General features: G+C 47.6%; 2 protein-coding genes across 2 annotated transcripts; one reads left to right on the top strand and one right to left on the bottom strand.

Moving 5' to 3' along the window:
- The first annotated feature begins 189 nt into the window (after positions 1 to 189).
- SCNN1A (sodium channel, non-voltage-gated 1 alpha subunit) lies at positions 190 to 7,106 on the top strand. The gene is made up of 12 exons (XM_010182074.1): positions 190 to 563; positions 982 to 1,237; positions 2,113 to 2,300; positions 3,345 to 3,445; positions 4,142 to 4,305; positions 4,650 to 4,748; positions 4,919 to 5,036; positions 5,288 to 5,366; positions 5,686 to 5,743; positions 5,872 to 5,927; positions 6,486 to 6,561; positions 6,780 to 7,106. Exons 1-12 carry the CDS (start codon positions 199 to 201, stop codon positions 7,104 to 7,106), a joined length of 1,887 nt encoding a protein of 628 aa, XP_010180376.1. The 5' UTR covers positions 190 to 198.
- A 7,272-nt stretch (positions 7,107 to 14,378) lies between these two features.
- Positions 14,379 to 16,701, bottom strand: VAMP1 (vesicle-associated membrane protein 1 (synaptobrevin 1); the record flags this gene model as incomplete). Its single annotated transcript, XM_010182075.1, has 4 exons — positions 14,379 to 14,958; positions 15,350 to 15,401; positions 15,625 to 15,783; positions 16,572 to 16,701. Coding segments are annotated over 4 exons (358 nt in total), but the record flags the coding sequence as incomplete, so codon positions are not given.
- Positions 16,702 to 17,128: the final 427 nt, after the last annotated feature.

The following is a 17,128-nucleotide window of genomic DNA, read 5'->3' as shown; positions in this document are numbered from 1 at the left end:
CCTCTCCCCTCCCCTCACCTGTGGGAGGGGAGGACTGGGGGATGCATGGACGGGTGGGGACCTGCAGACTGGGATGGGGGTCAGAGAGGAGGGGGTGAAAGCACCAAGGTTTTGGGAAGATGGTGATGGCCGGCTTTCTGGAGCCACGGTCTTGCAGGGCTACGCCGTAACGCTGAGTTTTTGCTATAGGGTGGGTCCATGAAGACAGGGAAGATGCCAGAAGGGGAGAAAATGCAGCATTGTAAGCAAGAAGAGGAGCAGCAGCAGAAAGAAGAGGAGCAGGAGGGTCTCATCGAGTTCTACGGTTCCTACCAGGAGCTATTCCAGTTCTTCTGCAGCAACACTACCATCCACGGGGCTATCCGCCTGGTGTGCTCCAAAAAGAATAAGATGAAGACTGCCTTCTGGTCCGTTCTCTTCTTTCTCACCTTCGGCTTAATGTACTGGCAGTTTGGGATCCTCTACAGGGAGTACTTCAGCTACCCCGTCAACCTCAACCTAAACCTCAACTCCGACAGGCTGACTTTCCCAGCCGTGACACTGTGCACCCTCAATCCATACAGGTAAGAAAAAGACTCTCAGAGCTGTTGATTGCCTTGACTTTTGCAGGTGTAGGATAAAAGCACGTACTCCTGTTCTCATGATTCTTGACTGTCCCTTTCAGCAGCAGTGCTGCTGGAAAGGACACTTTTCACAGGGCTTTGCTGCTGCAGGGCATTTAGAGTAAGGCATGTTAGTTTAGGCAGCTCTACTTGGTGGTGTATGTTAGAGGGCTGCACTGTAAACTGCCACAGGGCAAAAGCAGATGCGTTTATTTCTCTCCTACAAGAATGGTAGCCTCCAGCAAGAGGTTGGATTTTCAGCTGGCAGCATGAATGTCCTGAATCACACCAGCAGACTTTGTTTGCCACATGTCTTATTCCAAGCTGCTTATGTGCAACCAGTCCTAAACCTGCAGGCTCCTCTCTCCCCACGGTATAGATACAGCGCCATCCGGAAGAAGCTGGATAAGCTGGACCAAATAACCCATCAGACACTGCTAGAACTTTATGACTACAACATGTCTCTGGCACGAAGTGACTCGTCCACGCTGTCCACACAAAAGCGTAGCTCAAGGAGCCTGCTCCATCACATCCGGCGCCATCCACTGCGAAGGCAGAAGCGAGATAACTTTGTCAACTTGCCAGAGAACAGTCCCTCAGTGGACAAGAATGACTGGAAAATTGGCTTTGTTCTGGTGAGATCCCTAGATATTTTCTGCCCTACCCACTCTGGTCCCTGCCTAGCTTCTTCTGTCCTGTTAGATCCCTGGCCATGCCCCTCCCTGCATAGAAGTCTGATTAATCTGCACTAGCTTTTGCTAATGACAAATAAGGGTAGAGCTGAATCTTCTGCCCAATGCTGAATCCTGCTCCCCAAGCCTTGTCCCCATCCATGCAGGCCCCAGGAGACCTGTCCATGTGAGTTCCCGTCTTTTCCTAGGTTGAGCAGGGGAACCTTGTCCTTCCTGAAGTCTACATCAGCCTTGCAGTTGCCTTTGGAGAACCATTCATTAGCATCAACCACAGTATTGCCCAGTAATAGCAAAGGGATTGGATGGCTCTGGGCCACATGAAATGTAGTCATGGCTGCATTGGCTCTTAGGTAGCAGCTTCTTCACCCTAGGGTATCTGTGTTTGCATTTAAAAAGGCACTGAAGGACTGAAGCTAATTGCTTGCCAGTTAACTGGAGTTCCCACAGGATCACAAAGGTTTTTCTGGACACGCCCTGAAGGAAAGGCTCCTCATGCAAGAATTTAAAGCTTTTGGTTTTATACCTGTAGAATGCATGTGTGGTCGATCACCTTGCACACCTCCCTGCGGCTTGTTGCCTCCTGGGTTTTATTCAGCCTTGCTCATTCACCTGGTGTTTCCCTTCCACCAAGGAGCTACCCTTTTCCCTATCGTGCTGATCACCTTCTGGTCGAGCGCAGGAGCCCTGTGAAGTTCTTCCACTCCCTCGGATTCATCTCCTGCCCATGCTGGGGGAGCACAGCTCAGCCACAGCCGCAGCCTCACCTCCCGGAAAAGACTTCCCTGACATGGCTGGTTTTCTCCTTCTCTTCTTAACAGTGCAGTGAAAACAACAAGGACTGTTTCCATCAGGCGTACTCCTCAGGGGTGGATGCCGTGCGGGAATGGTACAGCTTTCACTATATCAATATCCTGGCGCAGATGCCTGACGCAAAAGCCCTGGACGAGTCTGACTTTGAGAATTTCATCTATGCTTGCCGCTTCAATGAAGCAACATGCGACAAGGCGTAAGTGGTGGACACATCCCACTGTGTCTTCCTCACCTCGCCCCCGTTTTGTGGCTGGGTCTGAGGGGAATTCAAGAATTAGAGAACCTCTCTTCCAAGGGGAGATATTTCCTTAGAATCATAGAATCACAGAATGGTTTGGGTTGGAAGGGACCTTAAAGCTCATCCAGTCCAAACCCCCTGCCACGGGGAAGGACACCTCCCACCAGACCAGGTTGGCCAAAGCCCTGTCCAGCCTGGTCTTGAACACCTCCAAGGAGGGGGCATCCACAACTTCCCTGGGCAACCTGTGCCAGTGCCTCACCACCCTCACAGTAAAGAAAGTCTTATCTAAATCTACCCTCTTCAAGTTTAAAACCATTATCCTTGTTCAGTTCCCATTAACTCAGGTGATACTAACTCAGGAGCCTTCCCTGTGGGTTGCACTCACTAGGGTCACAGTTTCTGTGACCTGAAACTATGGTCCTTAGAGGACGGTTTCTTCTTTTTCCTGGATTTTACAGAATGGAAATAGTTATACTGGTACAAACCACAGAGCGGATACAGATGTAGAAGTCTCTTTATTCTGCCTTCCACAGGGGTTATGTGGTACATACCATTCCACACACAGGAGGACAAGAGCAGGTTGTTACAAAAAGACAGTAAAAACAGTATCCCAGTTGCTATTACTGGTCAAAAAGCCCCAAAGAGGTAGTGAAAAGAAACCTATCAGCAAGAGAGGAAAAGGGGTAGGAAGAGCTAAGAGTTTTGTCAATATTAGGAATATAGTACAGTAATGGCTAGTCCTGCTAAAACCCATTTGGACTCACAGGAGCTAGGAGTATGAATAACCTGGTGTAAAAACCTGTCCAGCTTGAGGACATTTTTTACAGCACATTTTAATAGCTTTTCCCTGTTCAGGCAAGTTTACATAACAAATACTGCCCATCTGCTGTAAGCCCCTCTCCCTGCAGGTGGAAAACAGACCTGTTCCCTTCAGAAAGCCCTTCCCCTTGGTCTTGCTGCCCTTCTCACCCTATGTGAACATTTCTGTTCCCATCTCAGGAATTATACCCACTTCCACCACCCCTTGTATGGGAACTGCTATACCTTTAACGACAACAGCAGCAGCCTGTGGACCTCCTCACTGCCTGGGATCAATAACGGTGGGTGAGAGACACTCTCTGGTAAGTAAGGAGCTCTGTTTTCGCAGGAGGAGTTACAGGTGGCATGCTGGGCTTTTGCTGGTGGTGGCAGATTGCAGCCCTGCTCTATCTCACCCAAGCTCTGTTTTCACCCATGTGGAGATGTTTGTCTCATGGACATGGCTGTCCCACGTTGCTGCCGCACTGATCTCTGATCTCTCTCTCATCAGTGCCTGATTCTTACGTACACTGCTCCCTCTGGACCTGTGCTGGCCTTTCACGAGCCCTTCCTTCCCCTGTTGAGCTCTAGTGCTATGCTCCTGAGAGCCTGGTCTTGACCTCCTCCTTCCCCACTTCTCTGTTGCCAGCAACTGACCTGCTTGTGTTTCTAAACCTCTGGAAAACTCTCCAGGCCCAACCTCGAGGCTTATCTTCCACCTGGCTCCGAGTCTCTCCATGAAATCTTTCTCTGTTCCCAGTTCTGCTTTTTCTAAGCCACAATAAAGAAATCCAGTTTCCTCTGGCCTCAACTGGAGCCTCCAGATTTGTCTCTGGTTTCTCTCCAGCCACCCTCCATTGCTGTCCAGCTTTGGTGCATCCCTAGTTGATGTTTCTCTTCCTTTATCTCCTAGTGACCCACTTCTAACCATTCTGCTCTCTCTTCTCTCCTGCACAATGACCAGCCATGGCCTCTTTTGCTCTCTGTCATTTCCTCAGGTCTCTCTCTGGTGGTGCGCACCGAACAGAATGATTTCATCCCTCTGCTGTCCACAGTGACAGGAGCCAGGGTCATGGTCCATGATCAGAATGAGCCAGCCTTCATGGATGACGGAGGTTTCAACGTGCGCCCAGGCATCGAGACCTCCATCAGCATGAGAAAGGTGAGGGAGCAGCAGGGGTAAGAGCTGTGGACGTGAGGTTATGGGGGAGGTTTAACTTGGTGGATAGATACAGATGGGTTGTCAGGGACTCAATGTGTGTGTGTAAGGGAGGGAATTAAATCGCATGGACTGAAGAGATGGGAAGAAGAGGAGCTTACTGGACTAGGTGAGAAGCGTTTGGCTGCAATTTATCAGTGAACAATGAAATAGAGGAAAGCAGGAGGAGCTGGCATCCAGAGGAAAGCATGAAGAGCAGATATCAGTGGACAAGCAGTGAGTGATGTGAAAGTATAGAAAGAGGACAGAAAAGTGCCGGTTCTTTTGTGCAATGACTGCTATTCTAGGAGATGACTGTGCGTCTCGGGGGCAGTTACAGCGATTGCACAGAGGATGGCAGTGATGTGCCAGTGCAAAACCTGTACTCGTCTCGCTACACCGAGCAGGTAACTCTTTATCCTTGGTCCTGTGCCAGCTTGTTTCCCCTCCTTTCCTGAAATGCCTCGGTCTCCTAACAGCCACACTTGTCTGTGGGCATTGCTAATAGTATGATGTGATACAGGCTGCAGTGGGCTTGATTCCCTTGCTCAACCTTTCCCACCTCATATCCCTCCAGGTCTGCATTCGCTCCTGCTTTCAGCTCAACATGGTAGAGCGCTGCGGCTGTGCGTATTACTTCTATCCCTTACCTGATGGAGCACAGTACTGTGACTACACAAAGCACGTGGCCTGGGGTAAGTGGACAGGAGGAACAGTGAAGCTCATGCCCTCCTGAAGCTGTTTGGCCCACCTCATGTCCCAGTACGTCTCATTGTCCTCAATGAGCTTCCTGCTGTGGGACATCCAAAAGACACTCTTGTCTTGGATAGTTAGTCCCTCTGGGCTTGTGGAAGGAGACCTTCTCCAGATCCCCCTCGCTGTTGCACATCACCTTTTGCATACAGATACTGTGAGCTTACCTGGATTTACTTTCTCTGCTGCTCAGGCTACTGCTATTACAAACTCCAGGCCGAATTCAAAGCTGACGTGCTGGGCTGTTTCCACAAATGTCGGAAACCTTGCAAGTAAGTTTGATTGTCAGCCATGTAGACTGGGAACTTTTTTATCCTGGAGATGTTGGAAAGCATTCACTGACCAGGGCAAAAGTTGGAGTCAGCAGCTGAGCTGCTACACGAAATGGTATTTCTCCCCTCAGGAAGCCGAAACGGCTGAGGAGCATCAGTGTCGGCTCAGGGGTGAGCTCCTGCGGACTGTGCAGAAGCTCAGTAGGAAGTGGGCAGGACTTCAGCATGGGAGGGAGTTTCCAGGTGCCCCTGGGGATTGAGAGACCCGGCCTTGTGGCTCCTACAGATTCGACAGCTGACATGGCCTCTTGTCTTCCAGAATGACACAATATCGGCTCTCAGCTGGATATTCCCGCTGGCCTTCTGCTGTCTCAGAGGTAAGGAGAAGGTGTCCTGGCTCTCCAGCACTGCTCCAAATTCCCATTTAAGTCCTTCCTCAACTCATACTAAACCTACAGGAGGTGACTGTGGCCATGTAACACAACATATTGCACTTTTGTTTCAGGACTGGGTTTTTTACATGCTTTCACAACAGAACAAATACAACATCACATCCAAGAGGTGAGAGCCCCTAAACACAGGTTGCACCCGCACCAGAGATCATCGCAGTGGAGTGTGTGTGTCAGGGGGAGGTCATAGTTCAGATTAAATCCCTTTTGTGAAGAGATTAGACAAGGGACCCATGGACAAGGCCAGTAGATTTGAGTCAGTGCAGAGAAAAACTAAGACTTCAACAAGGACTGTGAATCCAAGTGAAGAGTCTGAAAAGGGTCAGCCATTTGTATGAAAATAATAATCGCCAGGCTGCTGCCGTGTGATCTGGAGTTGCAGTAAGGGCTAGTGGGCGTGTGCGAATTAGAGCCACGCAGGAGCTTGTACTTAGTCAATGTAGGATGCCACAAACATTGGGTTTCACAGTGCAGTGTCACAAGTGCACTGTAAGTACCAAATACTGTATTTAGTGCAGAATGAGTGAACTTGGAGATGGGGAAAAGCCTCTGGGTGGTATATGTGGGAGGAGGACAGGGTGCAGAAGGGAACAGAGATGACAATTGAGCTTGGTGAAGTAATGCAGGGATTGTGGATTTGGGGTTACTGAGCCCCGTCTTTCATTTACAGGAACGGAGTTGCCAAAGTGAATATCTTTTTTGAGGAGTGGAACTACAAGACCAATGGGGAGTCTCCAGCCTTCACGGTACACACTTTACTGTCATGTCCTCTCCAGCCACCCATTCCCCCATGATATATCCCTGGGGTCTGTTCCAGCAGCATTGCTGTCTATCGAGTCTGTTTACTGTGGCAGGGTGGGAGGAATCCCCCCAGCCCCACAGGGCCACCACTGGAGGGAGCAGGCAGGGAGGCAAAAGGCTGGAACGAGGGCTGTCCTCACTGTCCCTTCTCCATCACTTGCAGGTAGTGACTCTGCTGTCCCAGCTTGGGAACCAGTGGAGCCTCTGGTTTGGCTCCTCCGTCCTGTCTGTGATGGAGCTTGCAGAGCTGATTCTGGATTTCATCGCCATCACCTTCATCTTGTCCTTACGCTGGTTCCGTTCCCGGCAGCAGCTGTCCCCACAGGAACCCCCTCCAAATAGTCAGGATAATGCCACTTTCCAAGATGAGGCGCCGAGTCTCAGTGCTCCACACCGCTTCACTGTTGAGGCTGTGGTGACCACGCTGCCATCCTACAACAGCCTGGAACCACGTGCGCTGGACAGGGATGGTGAGGGGGGACATGAATGAGTTAGGATGGGTGGCAATTGGAGCAGAGTCTGCACACTTTCTCTGTGGAACCTGTATTTCCTTATTTCTGGGGTGTTCTGCCTGGATTGTAGCAGAAGACTGCACTGTGGTTGCCCTGGGTTCATTACTTTCACTACTGTAGGTTAATTGTTCAGTCTCATAAAATACTATGGCTCCGGGGATCATCGGGGATGCGAGTTGATCTAGTGTATGTATGGGGGAGATGTCAACTTGGTTTCCTTACACTCATTGCATGTGCACAGCTACACATGCATGTATGCCTTCTTTTCCTTGCAACAAGGATGCTGCCACAGTTCTGGTCTGCTGTTAATTAAAGAGGTTTGGCAGGTGTGACTGGCCGCCTCTGTGGTATGACATGGCACAGGAACAGCATCTCAGCTGGGGTACAAGTCTCTCCACGGGTTGAGCTTTGCTAAGCTTTCCGTAAAGTGGGAAACTGCTCTCTCCTAGTTCTTCATGTCCAGCTTTGATCCAAAGACCAAGCCACCCACCCTCTCCTTGCTCTTGTATAGCCCTAAGAGATGACAACCACTGACATTAGTCAATTTATATTATGCACAATACTCTGGGGAGGTGACTGATGCTTGCTGCCAACTCTCAGGTCAGGACAAAACACCCCGGCAGAATAAGGTCTCCCTTTTTAAGCTGCCTATGTGGCACTTTGTAGATCTTTGCTGTATAGCAGTCTCCTTCCTTGTGATACAGCATACATGTGTATGTCCAGCTATTTGCTGTTTCCATAGGAGTGGAAAAAAGTGGCTCTGCACACCCTCAGAAGCATCCCAGGCAGTATCCGTGCTGCCCCGAGATCCTGCAGAAGAGGGTCAGAATAGCACAGGTCGGTGCCTGCTCTGCTGCTCTCATCCCTTCTCTGGTTCACCCACAGAGGCTCTACTGAGGATTGTGAAGCACAGGAGACACGCTGCAGGCTTTAAAATCCTTTCAGATAAAGCTTTAGCCTATTGGAATGGACTGCATAGGCAATCAAGCCCAGGACAAAGATGGTCCCCTTCTCAGGAACTAATTTGTGGATTTTCACGTAATAGCACAACTTATTTCTTGCAGTAAGCTTGCCATACTATATTTTACAAATACTCAGACTTCTGCTGCAATGGTGTTTACACAGCAGTTTATATGGTATCAAGAGAGCAAGGGTGATGTCCTTAACAAACAGGATTATCCACTTGACCGGACACAAACACAGATACCAGAATTTAGGCATATAGTTTAGGCAAAGACCTGTGGCACTGTGTACCCAATCACATTGCAAACAGCCTCTTTTGAATTTAAAATCTAGTTAATCATAACAGAAGAAAAACTTCAGAAATTTTAAAAATTAAGATAGATGCACTGCCCTTGGGAAGATGGAAGATTTTACTACAGTATATAAACTGTTGCCTAATTCTTCCCTTTGAGATGTTAAACACATGCTTGTTGTGCTGCTCTTGCCTTAATTACCTAAATGGGCTTTTCACTTCCCAGCAGAGTTATTTTTCTCCTCCTTACAGACATGAACACTATATTCTTTAATACACAAATATTAATGGTTTTTCAGACTTTAGCCCAGTACTCAGCTGATGACTCTTGTTTGAAAGTGAGGATGATGTCTCTCTGCTGGGAATCGAAGTGAGCAATTCAGGAGGTGTCCTTCAGCAACGGGGGCAGTCGAGCAGGAGGGAGAGCCCTGCAACCACAGGCATTTAGAAGTGTGGGGAAAAAAAATCTGGACTTCTACAAACCTGAAAAAAAAAATCCACTTTCTGTGTTTGTGGGTGATTCTAAATGAAATAAAAGAGAGAGAGTAATTAAAGAATGAAATCTCAAAGTTGTCTTAATGAAGGGACTTTCATGTTCTGTAAAAACACTGTCCAAGAGACAGAGTTAAAAGCCAGTTTTAGTCGCTAAAACAAAAACGTAACTTTGGTAATAATTAAAACAAGAATGGCATGTGAATAGAGGAGTTGGGATGCTGGACACATAGCCCAGTTCTTGGTCATGAATTCAGTACTACAGACTGCCGCCTTAGGTAGTTTCTAGCACATGAGTGAGCAAAAACCTGACACTGGACACGTAAAGCTGTCTGCTTCACAAAACCACCTCCAAATCAAGAAAGGAGAAAGAGCAGGTGCAACATCTAAAGGAGTCTCTGTATATCACAAATGTACAATGATTCATACATCAAGCATGGTCTTTCCAGAGTATACAAATACTCTTCACATCACATGGTATCTTGTGATAACTCTAAAATTGATGCAACCCACTGCATCATGCATAGTTAAGTAGGTAATTAAAGGAGGATAAATCAGAGGCATAACTACTTGAAATGTTAAATTCTCTTTAACATCATAAAGAAATACAGCTGTAGAAGAAGATTATGTACTCCCTAGGGAAAGCTTGCACAGTATCATTTCTCTCTTCTGTAAAGGTGTTAAAATGCAAAAAAAAATGGGCTTTGATTGATGAACTCAAAGTAACAGCCCCATTCTGGGTAGCTGTAAATCCAGAGTTAAAAGCTTGTACAAACATGAAGTTGTTCTACAGGTTGGTAAATAAATTGGCCCTCTCTGTCCTGAGGATCAGTGCAAAAATTGCCGTCTTTGGAGAAACCAGGTGTTGCTCCCATATACTGCCATACTTCTTGTAGGCTGACAAGACCACAGATTACCAGCTCAGCAGATGCATAGTGAGCTCAGTCTGGCTGAAAATAAAATGTGAGTCCAGCAGTGCTGGAGTGAGAGCGGAGAAAATTGAGTGTTCCACTGAGAATGTGAAATACTAGAGAAAAAGGGGAAAAGTGCATTTAGAGGAATTCGCCAGTCAACAAAAGGCAAATTAAAGGTCTGAGCTGGTGTGAATTTGTGCAAGAGAAATTTGAGGCAATATAAGTGCTCAGTGGTCATAGGCACACTAGAAGGATAGCGCAGTTATTTGGAGGATATAGAAAACACACAAGGAGCAACTGTAGGTCATAGGACACTGAAGAAAAGCAAGTAGAGTCTTTTTGGACTAGGAGCATCTCTCATGCAGGGGGAAGGCAGGGAAGTAGGGATACAAGTGCTTGAAGGGGGAAGTGCAGGAGGAGAAAAATCCTTTTCTGGTTAAGTTGCAGTATTAGAGCGGTTTGGTTGGCAGGAGTAAGCAGCACTGAAGTGGGCAGCTCCATGTGCTGTGTTCAGCCTTGCAGTTCTGCATCCTTACCAATGTGCAACATTTCAAAGGGTCTCGTGAGCACAGGAGGAAAGTGCCTTCAGCTTACAAGCATGTGCATAAAGGCAATGAACTATGAAAACCAGCTTAGTATCTGGAGATTATGGCAGATATAAAAAAAAAGTACAAATGCTTTTGGAAAAGAAGCCTGGCAGCAGAGAATATGAAGAGTCATTTTGGCCTCTGCAAGAATAATTCTGTGTGTCTATGCACTGAAGGAAAGGATGTTAAAGGGCTGTTCATATTCAGAAACTGGGGAGCAAATAAAAGTGCTTTTAATAACTTGCTCTACAGCAAAAAAATAGGTGAAATATTATCAGAAGTATGGCAGCTGAAGTGCAACTTTATTTTGATCCGTAAACAGGAAGTTTTGTGAAGGCACCCACTTTCATCTTCCAAGAGGAAGCATTGTAAGGAACCTGCAAGAAACACTGGGCTGAACTCATGTATCCAACAGACACAGCTGAGTTGCCTAATTTGCAAAACCTATATCCTTATCTGCTATATCTCTCAGAGTAATTATTTGCTTAGATGTCATAACAAAGATAAAACCTGTGTACTGCCCCATTATTGCCTCTCTTCACCAAGTTAAGGCTTCCAACCCCAGTGGATGTTTCAAGGCAGAGACCTCTCTCACTTCACAGGGAAGCTAGGTCTGTTAAACAAGTGTTGATGCTGCATTACTACTCTGAAAAAACTCATGTTTTGTGTCTTCCCCACTACCACTTGGTTACTCTCCAGATGAAACAAGAAACCAACATCTCCGTTGCTGGTGAGAACATACAGTCACCTTCAATTAGTACATAGAAGCCTCAAGAAAGACCAGAGCAAGGCCTAGGGCATCTAGAAACCTCCATTTAAGAGCAGTAGTGCCGAGGCTCCATCAAATCTGAAGGCATCAGGATGATACAGTTGAAATGGGAGTTGCATGTCCAAAGACAGAGCTTGAATTTCTAATTATACTTTTAAAGAACTACTGTTTGCCAAAGCCTTGATCTTGCTTTTAGTGCATCATGTTTTGTCCAGGATAACAGATTTCGCAGGAGCAGCAGAGGTGCTGATGGTTTAAAGGATGGCACCTCAGAAGTTAAGCTCCCAGCAAAGCATGGTACTTTAAACACCTATAGGAGAATTTATAGTTAAGACATGCAATTCTTCTTTTGCAAACTTGCACAACATGACTCATGAATTGGGCACAACCCTGGGGCAACTTTCAGCAGTGTGTTCAGCCCCATCTCTGTGCTCCAGAGCAGCCAGACAGCTTTGGAGAGCGAGCATCTGAGTCCCTTGGTTTGGCTAGGGACTTAGACACTGTGTAGTCAACCATCTGGAAACATCTGTTTCAAAAAAAAGGTTTTCCTACCCCTCTACATGAACAAGGCTGAGAATCAACAGGAGGACACCACACAACTTGGCAGGAATTGTAGCACAACTAGTTCATGCAGGTTGTGCAGGCTTGAGCTGTGCTGAAGTTTAGACTGTACATGCTGCTTCCATCTCCCAGCCAGTCCAAACACCCATCTTCCTTTCCCAGAAAGGCTTTCCTCTTTGATAGGATTAGCTGCACTGCTCCAAATTCACCACTGACCATACCTTGTTCTGGTATGATTTTGGTGATGTTTAAGACTGGACAAAGATTGATTGTAAGAGAACCACAAGGAGTACCGTTTTACATCCTAAAGTTTGTAAGCAGGGGCAGATATAAGGAGGGCACAAGTACTTCATTTTAAAATAAGTCAGCACTGGACAAAACTCCAACATTTCTTTTTAATGAGTGTAAAGAACAAGGGGGCACTTACCTTTACTCCAGTCATGCTCCAAGATGTACTGTGAACAGCATCCTACTCTTGGAGGTCTTCATTTGGATCAGGAACTCATGTCCCAACACCAACAGAGAAAGGCTTTCTGGGTTCAAGAACCTCAGGACAGGTTATTGAAACCCAAAGACAGCACAGCCCAAGGAACCAGAGCTACCAGCAACACTTCTTCCTATTCAGGGGACTACCTCCCCATGAATTGCACAGTGGCTGGACATGGGGTGGATAAAAGTTGGATTGGGCAGCCTCTTCCCCCAGAGCTGCTGGTCCATACATCTTGTTATAGACTTACCACAGAGTCAGTCCAGCACAGGGTTTCAGTACAACTGGAACTACCATCATTGCAATGGCAAACCACCCACTGCTTTGAGAACCAGGACTTCAGGGGTACACAGGGTATGGAAGTGACCCAAAAAATAAAATAGTTCCAAAATTTTGGTATCCCAACCCCTCCCCACCCACTGACAGACCAGACAGACTCAGTAAGGTGGTGAATTGTGTTTCTTAGAGACCATTTAAAGTACATGAGCTGATTACTATAACATGCCAGAAGAGATTACAGTCGTGTTTATAGAGGAAGGAAATAAACTGCACGTGCGTGAGTGGTGGCTGTAATGCTGTGGACAGCAGAGTCCCTTGCTTTTAGTCAGAGGGCCTTGGTGATTTATTTATTTTTTTTTTGCCCATGCATAGAGACACAAAGGAGGGGAAAGGGAGCAGAAGAGGCAACATACAACATCTAAGAGAAAGAAATGGAAGAGACAGCCTAGGGGGACCTCAGCCCCCAGAGGACCAGGAGGAATGGGGCACCAACGGCTTGTTTAGAAGAGTTCAAGAGAAATGCTGGTCTGGGGGCCCCAAGCTTGTATGCCTGCCCCCTAAAATGATAGCAGTAAGTAGTACAAGCAGGCCCTGGCTCCTCTTCAGTAGATGCACTTCTGACCGTCCATCACATCTCACTTCCACAGGGAATTAGGAAAGTGCTCAGGGGATGAGGGCCGCTTCACTCCAGATCTTCATCTCTGCCCTCACCCAAGGTGGAGAGGGATGGAATTGCAGGGAGATGAGTTCAGCGCAAATGAAAAGCTGGGGCATGGAAGTGAGCATGCAAAACCTAGCCCCTTCCCAGATGCCCTGTGAGGGGGAAAGGGGCTTCCCCAGCACACCCAATGAAACAAAAAGCACCTGCTCCTCCCAGCTTTCGTACTTCACTCCCATCTGGGAACTCCAGTGATGTTCTTCCCTACCTCCCCACATCCCCTTTAAGCCTAGGCAGATCCCAGTGTATTCTAGAACCCAGGTAGAGCTTCCTAAATTAAAGTAGTGCCCTCTTTCCAGTTTAGTTTACAGGCTACAGCTCAGCTTGTAAAAAAAGGGCAAGATGCACAATTCTCATAAGAGACTGCAGAAACTGAGGAAAACGGCAGCTCATTTAACCCCAGGTTTGAAAACACATTCAGGCAATTCACAGCTCTTGTTATATTCGAAGGAGGAGAACGAGGAGATTGCTTACAGAAAGCCACAGCATTCCATGCTGCAAGTTTACTTCCAGCAGAGGCCACCTTGGATCTAAATTCAAGAGAGCCCATAGCAAGTAAGAGGATTTCAGTTTGATAGGCAAGATCTCTAGTGATCTAATCTGCCAAACTGGGACATCTGATGTCTCTTCATAATACCCATGCCCAGAGCAGCATTTCCCTTTGCATCCCTAGCTATCCATTCCAAGTATTTTTTTTAACTCCTGCCAAAAGTTAGGACTTTGTCGTAGCAGAAACAGAACAGGTATCTGTAATCAGAAAGCTGTGTTGCTCATTCAGTTTCATCTGGAATACCTCCAGTCTCCTTCACCTCCACCTGCTATATAGTGGTGGTCTTCCTTTGACACTTAACCCAGTGACATGAAAGCAAAACACCCACTCCCACTCCACCACCCCCCCTAATGTCTTCCAGAAAGCTACAAGACAGTAGAAAGCCACAGAGTCCTGGCTTGTGTCTGCATAGATGAAAGGAATATTTGACACCCCCCACCAGACTCCTTACTGTTGTTTCTTTGTTCCTTCTGGCAGGAGATTTTACTCCCACTGATGCCTCCTAGATAGTAAAAAAAACTCCTTTCACTTAACTGTGTATAGTCTCCTGCAGTTCACTGAGGTAATAATGTAGGCTCTCCTTTATAATAACTGAAATGGCCATGTTCAGACAGCAAGTCATCTGAAAATAAGGACAGGCAGAATAAATAGTTTCTTCAAGTGCTCATCTCTCCATGGCTAGAGAAATCTAGATGACTATATCTAGCTCAGACAGATGGCTCACAGCCACTGACCAACACAAACTAGCCTTTATTTCAGAAGCTCAATGAAAAGCTTAAGTCATGCTGCCACTCTTTCTAGGCAGAAAACTAAAGAATCTCACATGCTGGAGTCCTTCATCCCCAAAGGCACTGCATTAAGGCATTCTTATTTTGCTAGAGTCCACACAGGCACTATTTGACAAGCTCACAGCCAAAAATAAACCACAAAAATTCCCTGCAGAAGAGCAGGAGCATTAGCTACCCACTCCTCCTCTACTTCCCTTTCCTCTAAACTCAGATGACCCTCCCTAAAGCTGCAGCAGCTGTTGAAGAGTCTAACCATGTTCAGTAGAGTGCTTTAGAGTCCTATACAGAAGACAAATTAAAACCAATAAAGAAGTTAATGAAGAAGCTAGGTGGAAGGGAAGGAAAGATTCAGGAGCAAGAAGAGACAGGCAAGGTGACAGGGGACAGTAGGCTGTAGACTGAAGGAGCTACATTCAAGTAAAAAAGTAGACTGGAGACAAAGCAATAGGGAAAAAAAAGGAAAGAACAAAAGGGCAAGTTACACCAAAGGTCCCCCAGAGACTTCCAGACTCCCCACCAGGGAAGGGACTTGCCAGCCCACCCACTCCAGGGTAAGTGCCCCTCATACTTACAGGTTTGCCTGACCTGGCAGACAGAATTTCCCATTTCTACAGTGATGGCCACCCCCAATTCCTTCCATTACTATGTAAAGCATAGCATTTCCACAAGTGTGGGAGTTCCAGCACCACCACCTCCCTTCCCCAAGGACTGAAGCTAACACTTGTGCAACCAAGACCCTCCAGACCTCAAACCAAAAAGGGTTTAGAGCACTCTACTGATGGTATTTCTTCACCTCTGATCCTGGGCTTTTCAGTACTTACTTACAATCACCACCACCACAATGGCACAAATCACTCCCATCATGATCATCATCTGGAGAGAGAGATATTGTCAAAGAGCAATACTCAGAACGGATGGACAAGTTCACAACTTCCCTGACAGCCAGGGAATATAAGCCAGACCCTGCAGGCAGGGCAGCCAAGCCTCAAAGTCTTTCCAAAATAGTTATTAAGCCCCAGCTATCCGCTCCAAAGCCCTGCAGAAGACTAGCCCAATTTCCCCCTAATGAAGGGGATAACGGCACTAGGAAACTCACCTTGCAGTTCTTCCACCAGTACTTCCTTTTGAGTTTTGCCGCACTGCTTTCGAATTGTGAGGCACCAGCCTGAAGTGCATCTGCCCGGTCATCGAGCTCTGACAGTTTCTGGTCTCGTTCCAGCACCTTGTCTACATTCACACGCATTATATCAACCACCTGCAGAAGGAACAAGAGTAGCAGTAGTTGTATTGGTAAAGAGTTGCAAAAGTAACTTGGCCAATAACTAACACTGATATGCAATTAAAATCCCCAAACAAGGCAAAAAGATCAGGATAAGAAACAGCTTTCCAGACACTGCCTACTTCAAAGTGTGGAAAAAATCCTAGACGTCCTGCTAAAGTATCAGTTTAAGTACACTTAAACCATGTCCTCAGCCCCGTATTCTCCTTTGTTTTTAAAAGCTCTCAAATCCAGCAAGCCGAAGCCACCCCTCTCATGAGAGGTTACCACTTACACACACTCACTCCCCGATAACTGCAAAGATAACTTATAGAGCTACATGTTGCTGCCCCAGTGAGGCACACAGGCGTTACTGCATGCCAGCAGCCACGCCACTGACACTGACACTAGAAAGTCAGGCACATCACGCCCTAAGCCTGCACGCAGACCCTTGAAGCAGCTGGCAGGGATTGAGAGCTGCTCTGGATGCTGTATAGCTTTATTTCCATAATAGATGCATGACACACGATACAAAGCACCAAAAAGGCCTGCTTCTTAGAAGTCATATCTGGAATTAAGCAGCTTTTAAACATAAGGCAACCTCTCCTCCATCCTCTTTACAGGTCTGCCACTGTATTTTGAGTATTAAAGCATTCCCAGTATTAGCATGACAAGAACATCCACCCTCTCAGCTACAGAAGCTTGTCAAGAACATCACCACTGCAGAGCGGCAGAAGAGTCCAGGCGGCCTACGGGAAGCCAGGACGGCCAGCAGAGCTACAAACCTCCTCCACTTGGGCCTGCGTCTGTTGCAGTCGACGGTTACTGCTCAGATTGGGGGGTGGCCCGGGGGGGCCCCCACCAGGCGCTCCCCCTTCGGGACCCCCAGGAGCAGGTTGCTGAGCTGGGTCAGACCTAGGGAAATGCATAGACGGGCAAAGAGAAAACCTGGTCAGCCACTCAAAGGGCACCCCTGTACACCGCCCCAAAATCCACCTGAACCCCAGTGCCGCCAGCGGGGGCAGTGTCAGCAGCAGCCCCGGAGGCCCACACCCTCCCTAGATCCAGCCCGGATCAGGAGCCAGCGAGCTCAAGGGAGAACCCAGAGCAAGGACAGGCCCAGGAGGACAGCGTGAAAGCCCAGCCCCGAGGGACGGGGCTTGGGGGTGCGGCCGGGGGGCCGAGAAGGGAGGTAGGTGACACTCGCCTTTGCCGCACGGAGGTGACCGTGCAGCAAGTGCCGAGTGAAGGGACTGGGACGGGGCCACGCCGATAGAGCGGCAGCGCAGGGGGTACCCCAGAATGGATGAAGGGGGCAGCATCACCAGGGGAACATGGCCCA

This window comes from Mesitornis unicolor, unplaced genomic scaffold (genome assembly GCF_000695765.1).
Source record: "Mesitornis unicolor isolate BGI_N332 unplaced genomic scaffold, ASM69576v1 scaffold40883, whole genome shotgun sequence".
Taxonomy (NCBI): Eukaryota; Metazoa; Chordata; class Aves; order Mesitornithiformes; family Mesitornithidae; genus Mesitornis; species Mesitornis unicolor.
Note: the sequence above shows the minus strand (reverse complement) of the source record. Positions and strands in the feature narration are given on the sequence as shown.

What these genes read in the sequence shown, in the direction of transcription:
- SCNN1A (XM_010182074.1), top strand. Translation starts at nt 199, where the DNA reads ATGAAGACAGGGAAGATGCCAGAAGGGGAGAAAATGCAGCATTGTAAG. An exon ending in ACTGCCTGGGATCAATAACG is followed by an intron (nt 3,446 to 4,141) that starts GTGGGTGAGAGA and finishes TCATTTCCTCAG; the next exon opens with GTCTCTCTCTGGTGGTGCGC. An exon ending in GGCCTTCTGCTGTCTCAGAG is followed by an intron (nt 5,744 to 5,871) that starts GTAAGGAGAAGG and finishes CTTTTGTTTCAG; the next exon opens with GACTGGGTTTTTTACATGCT.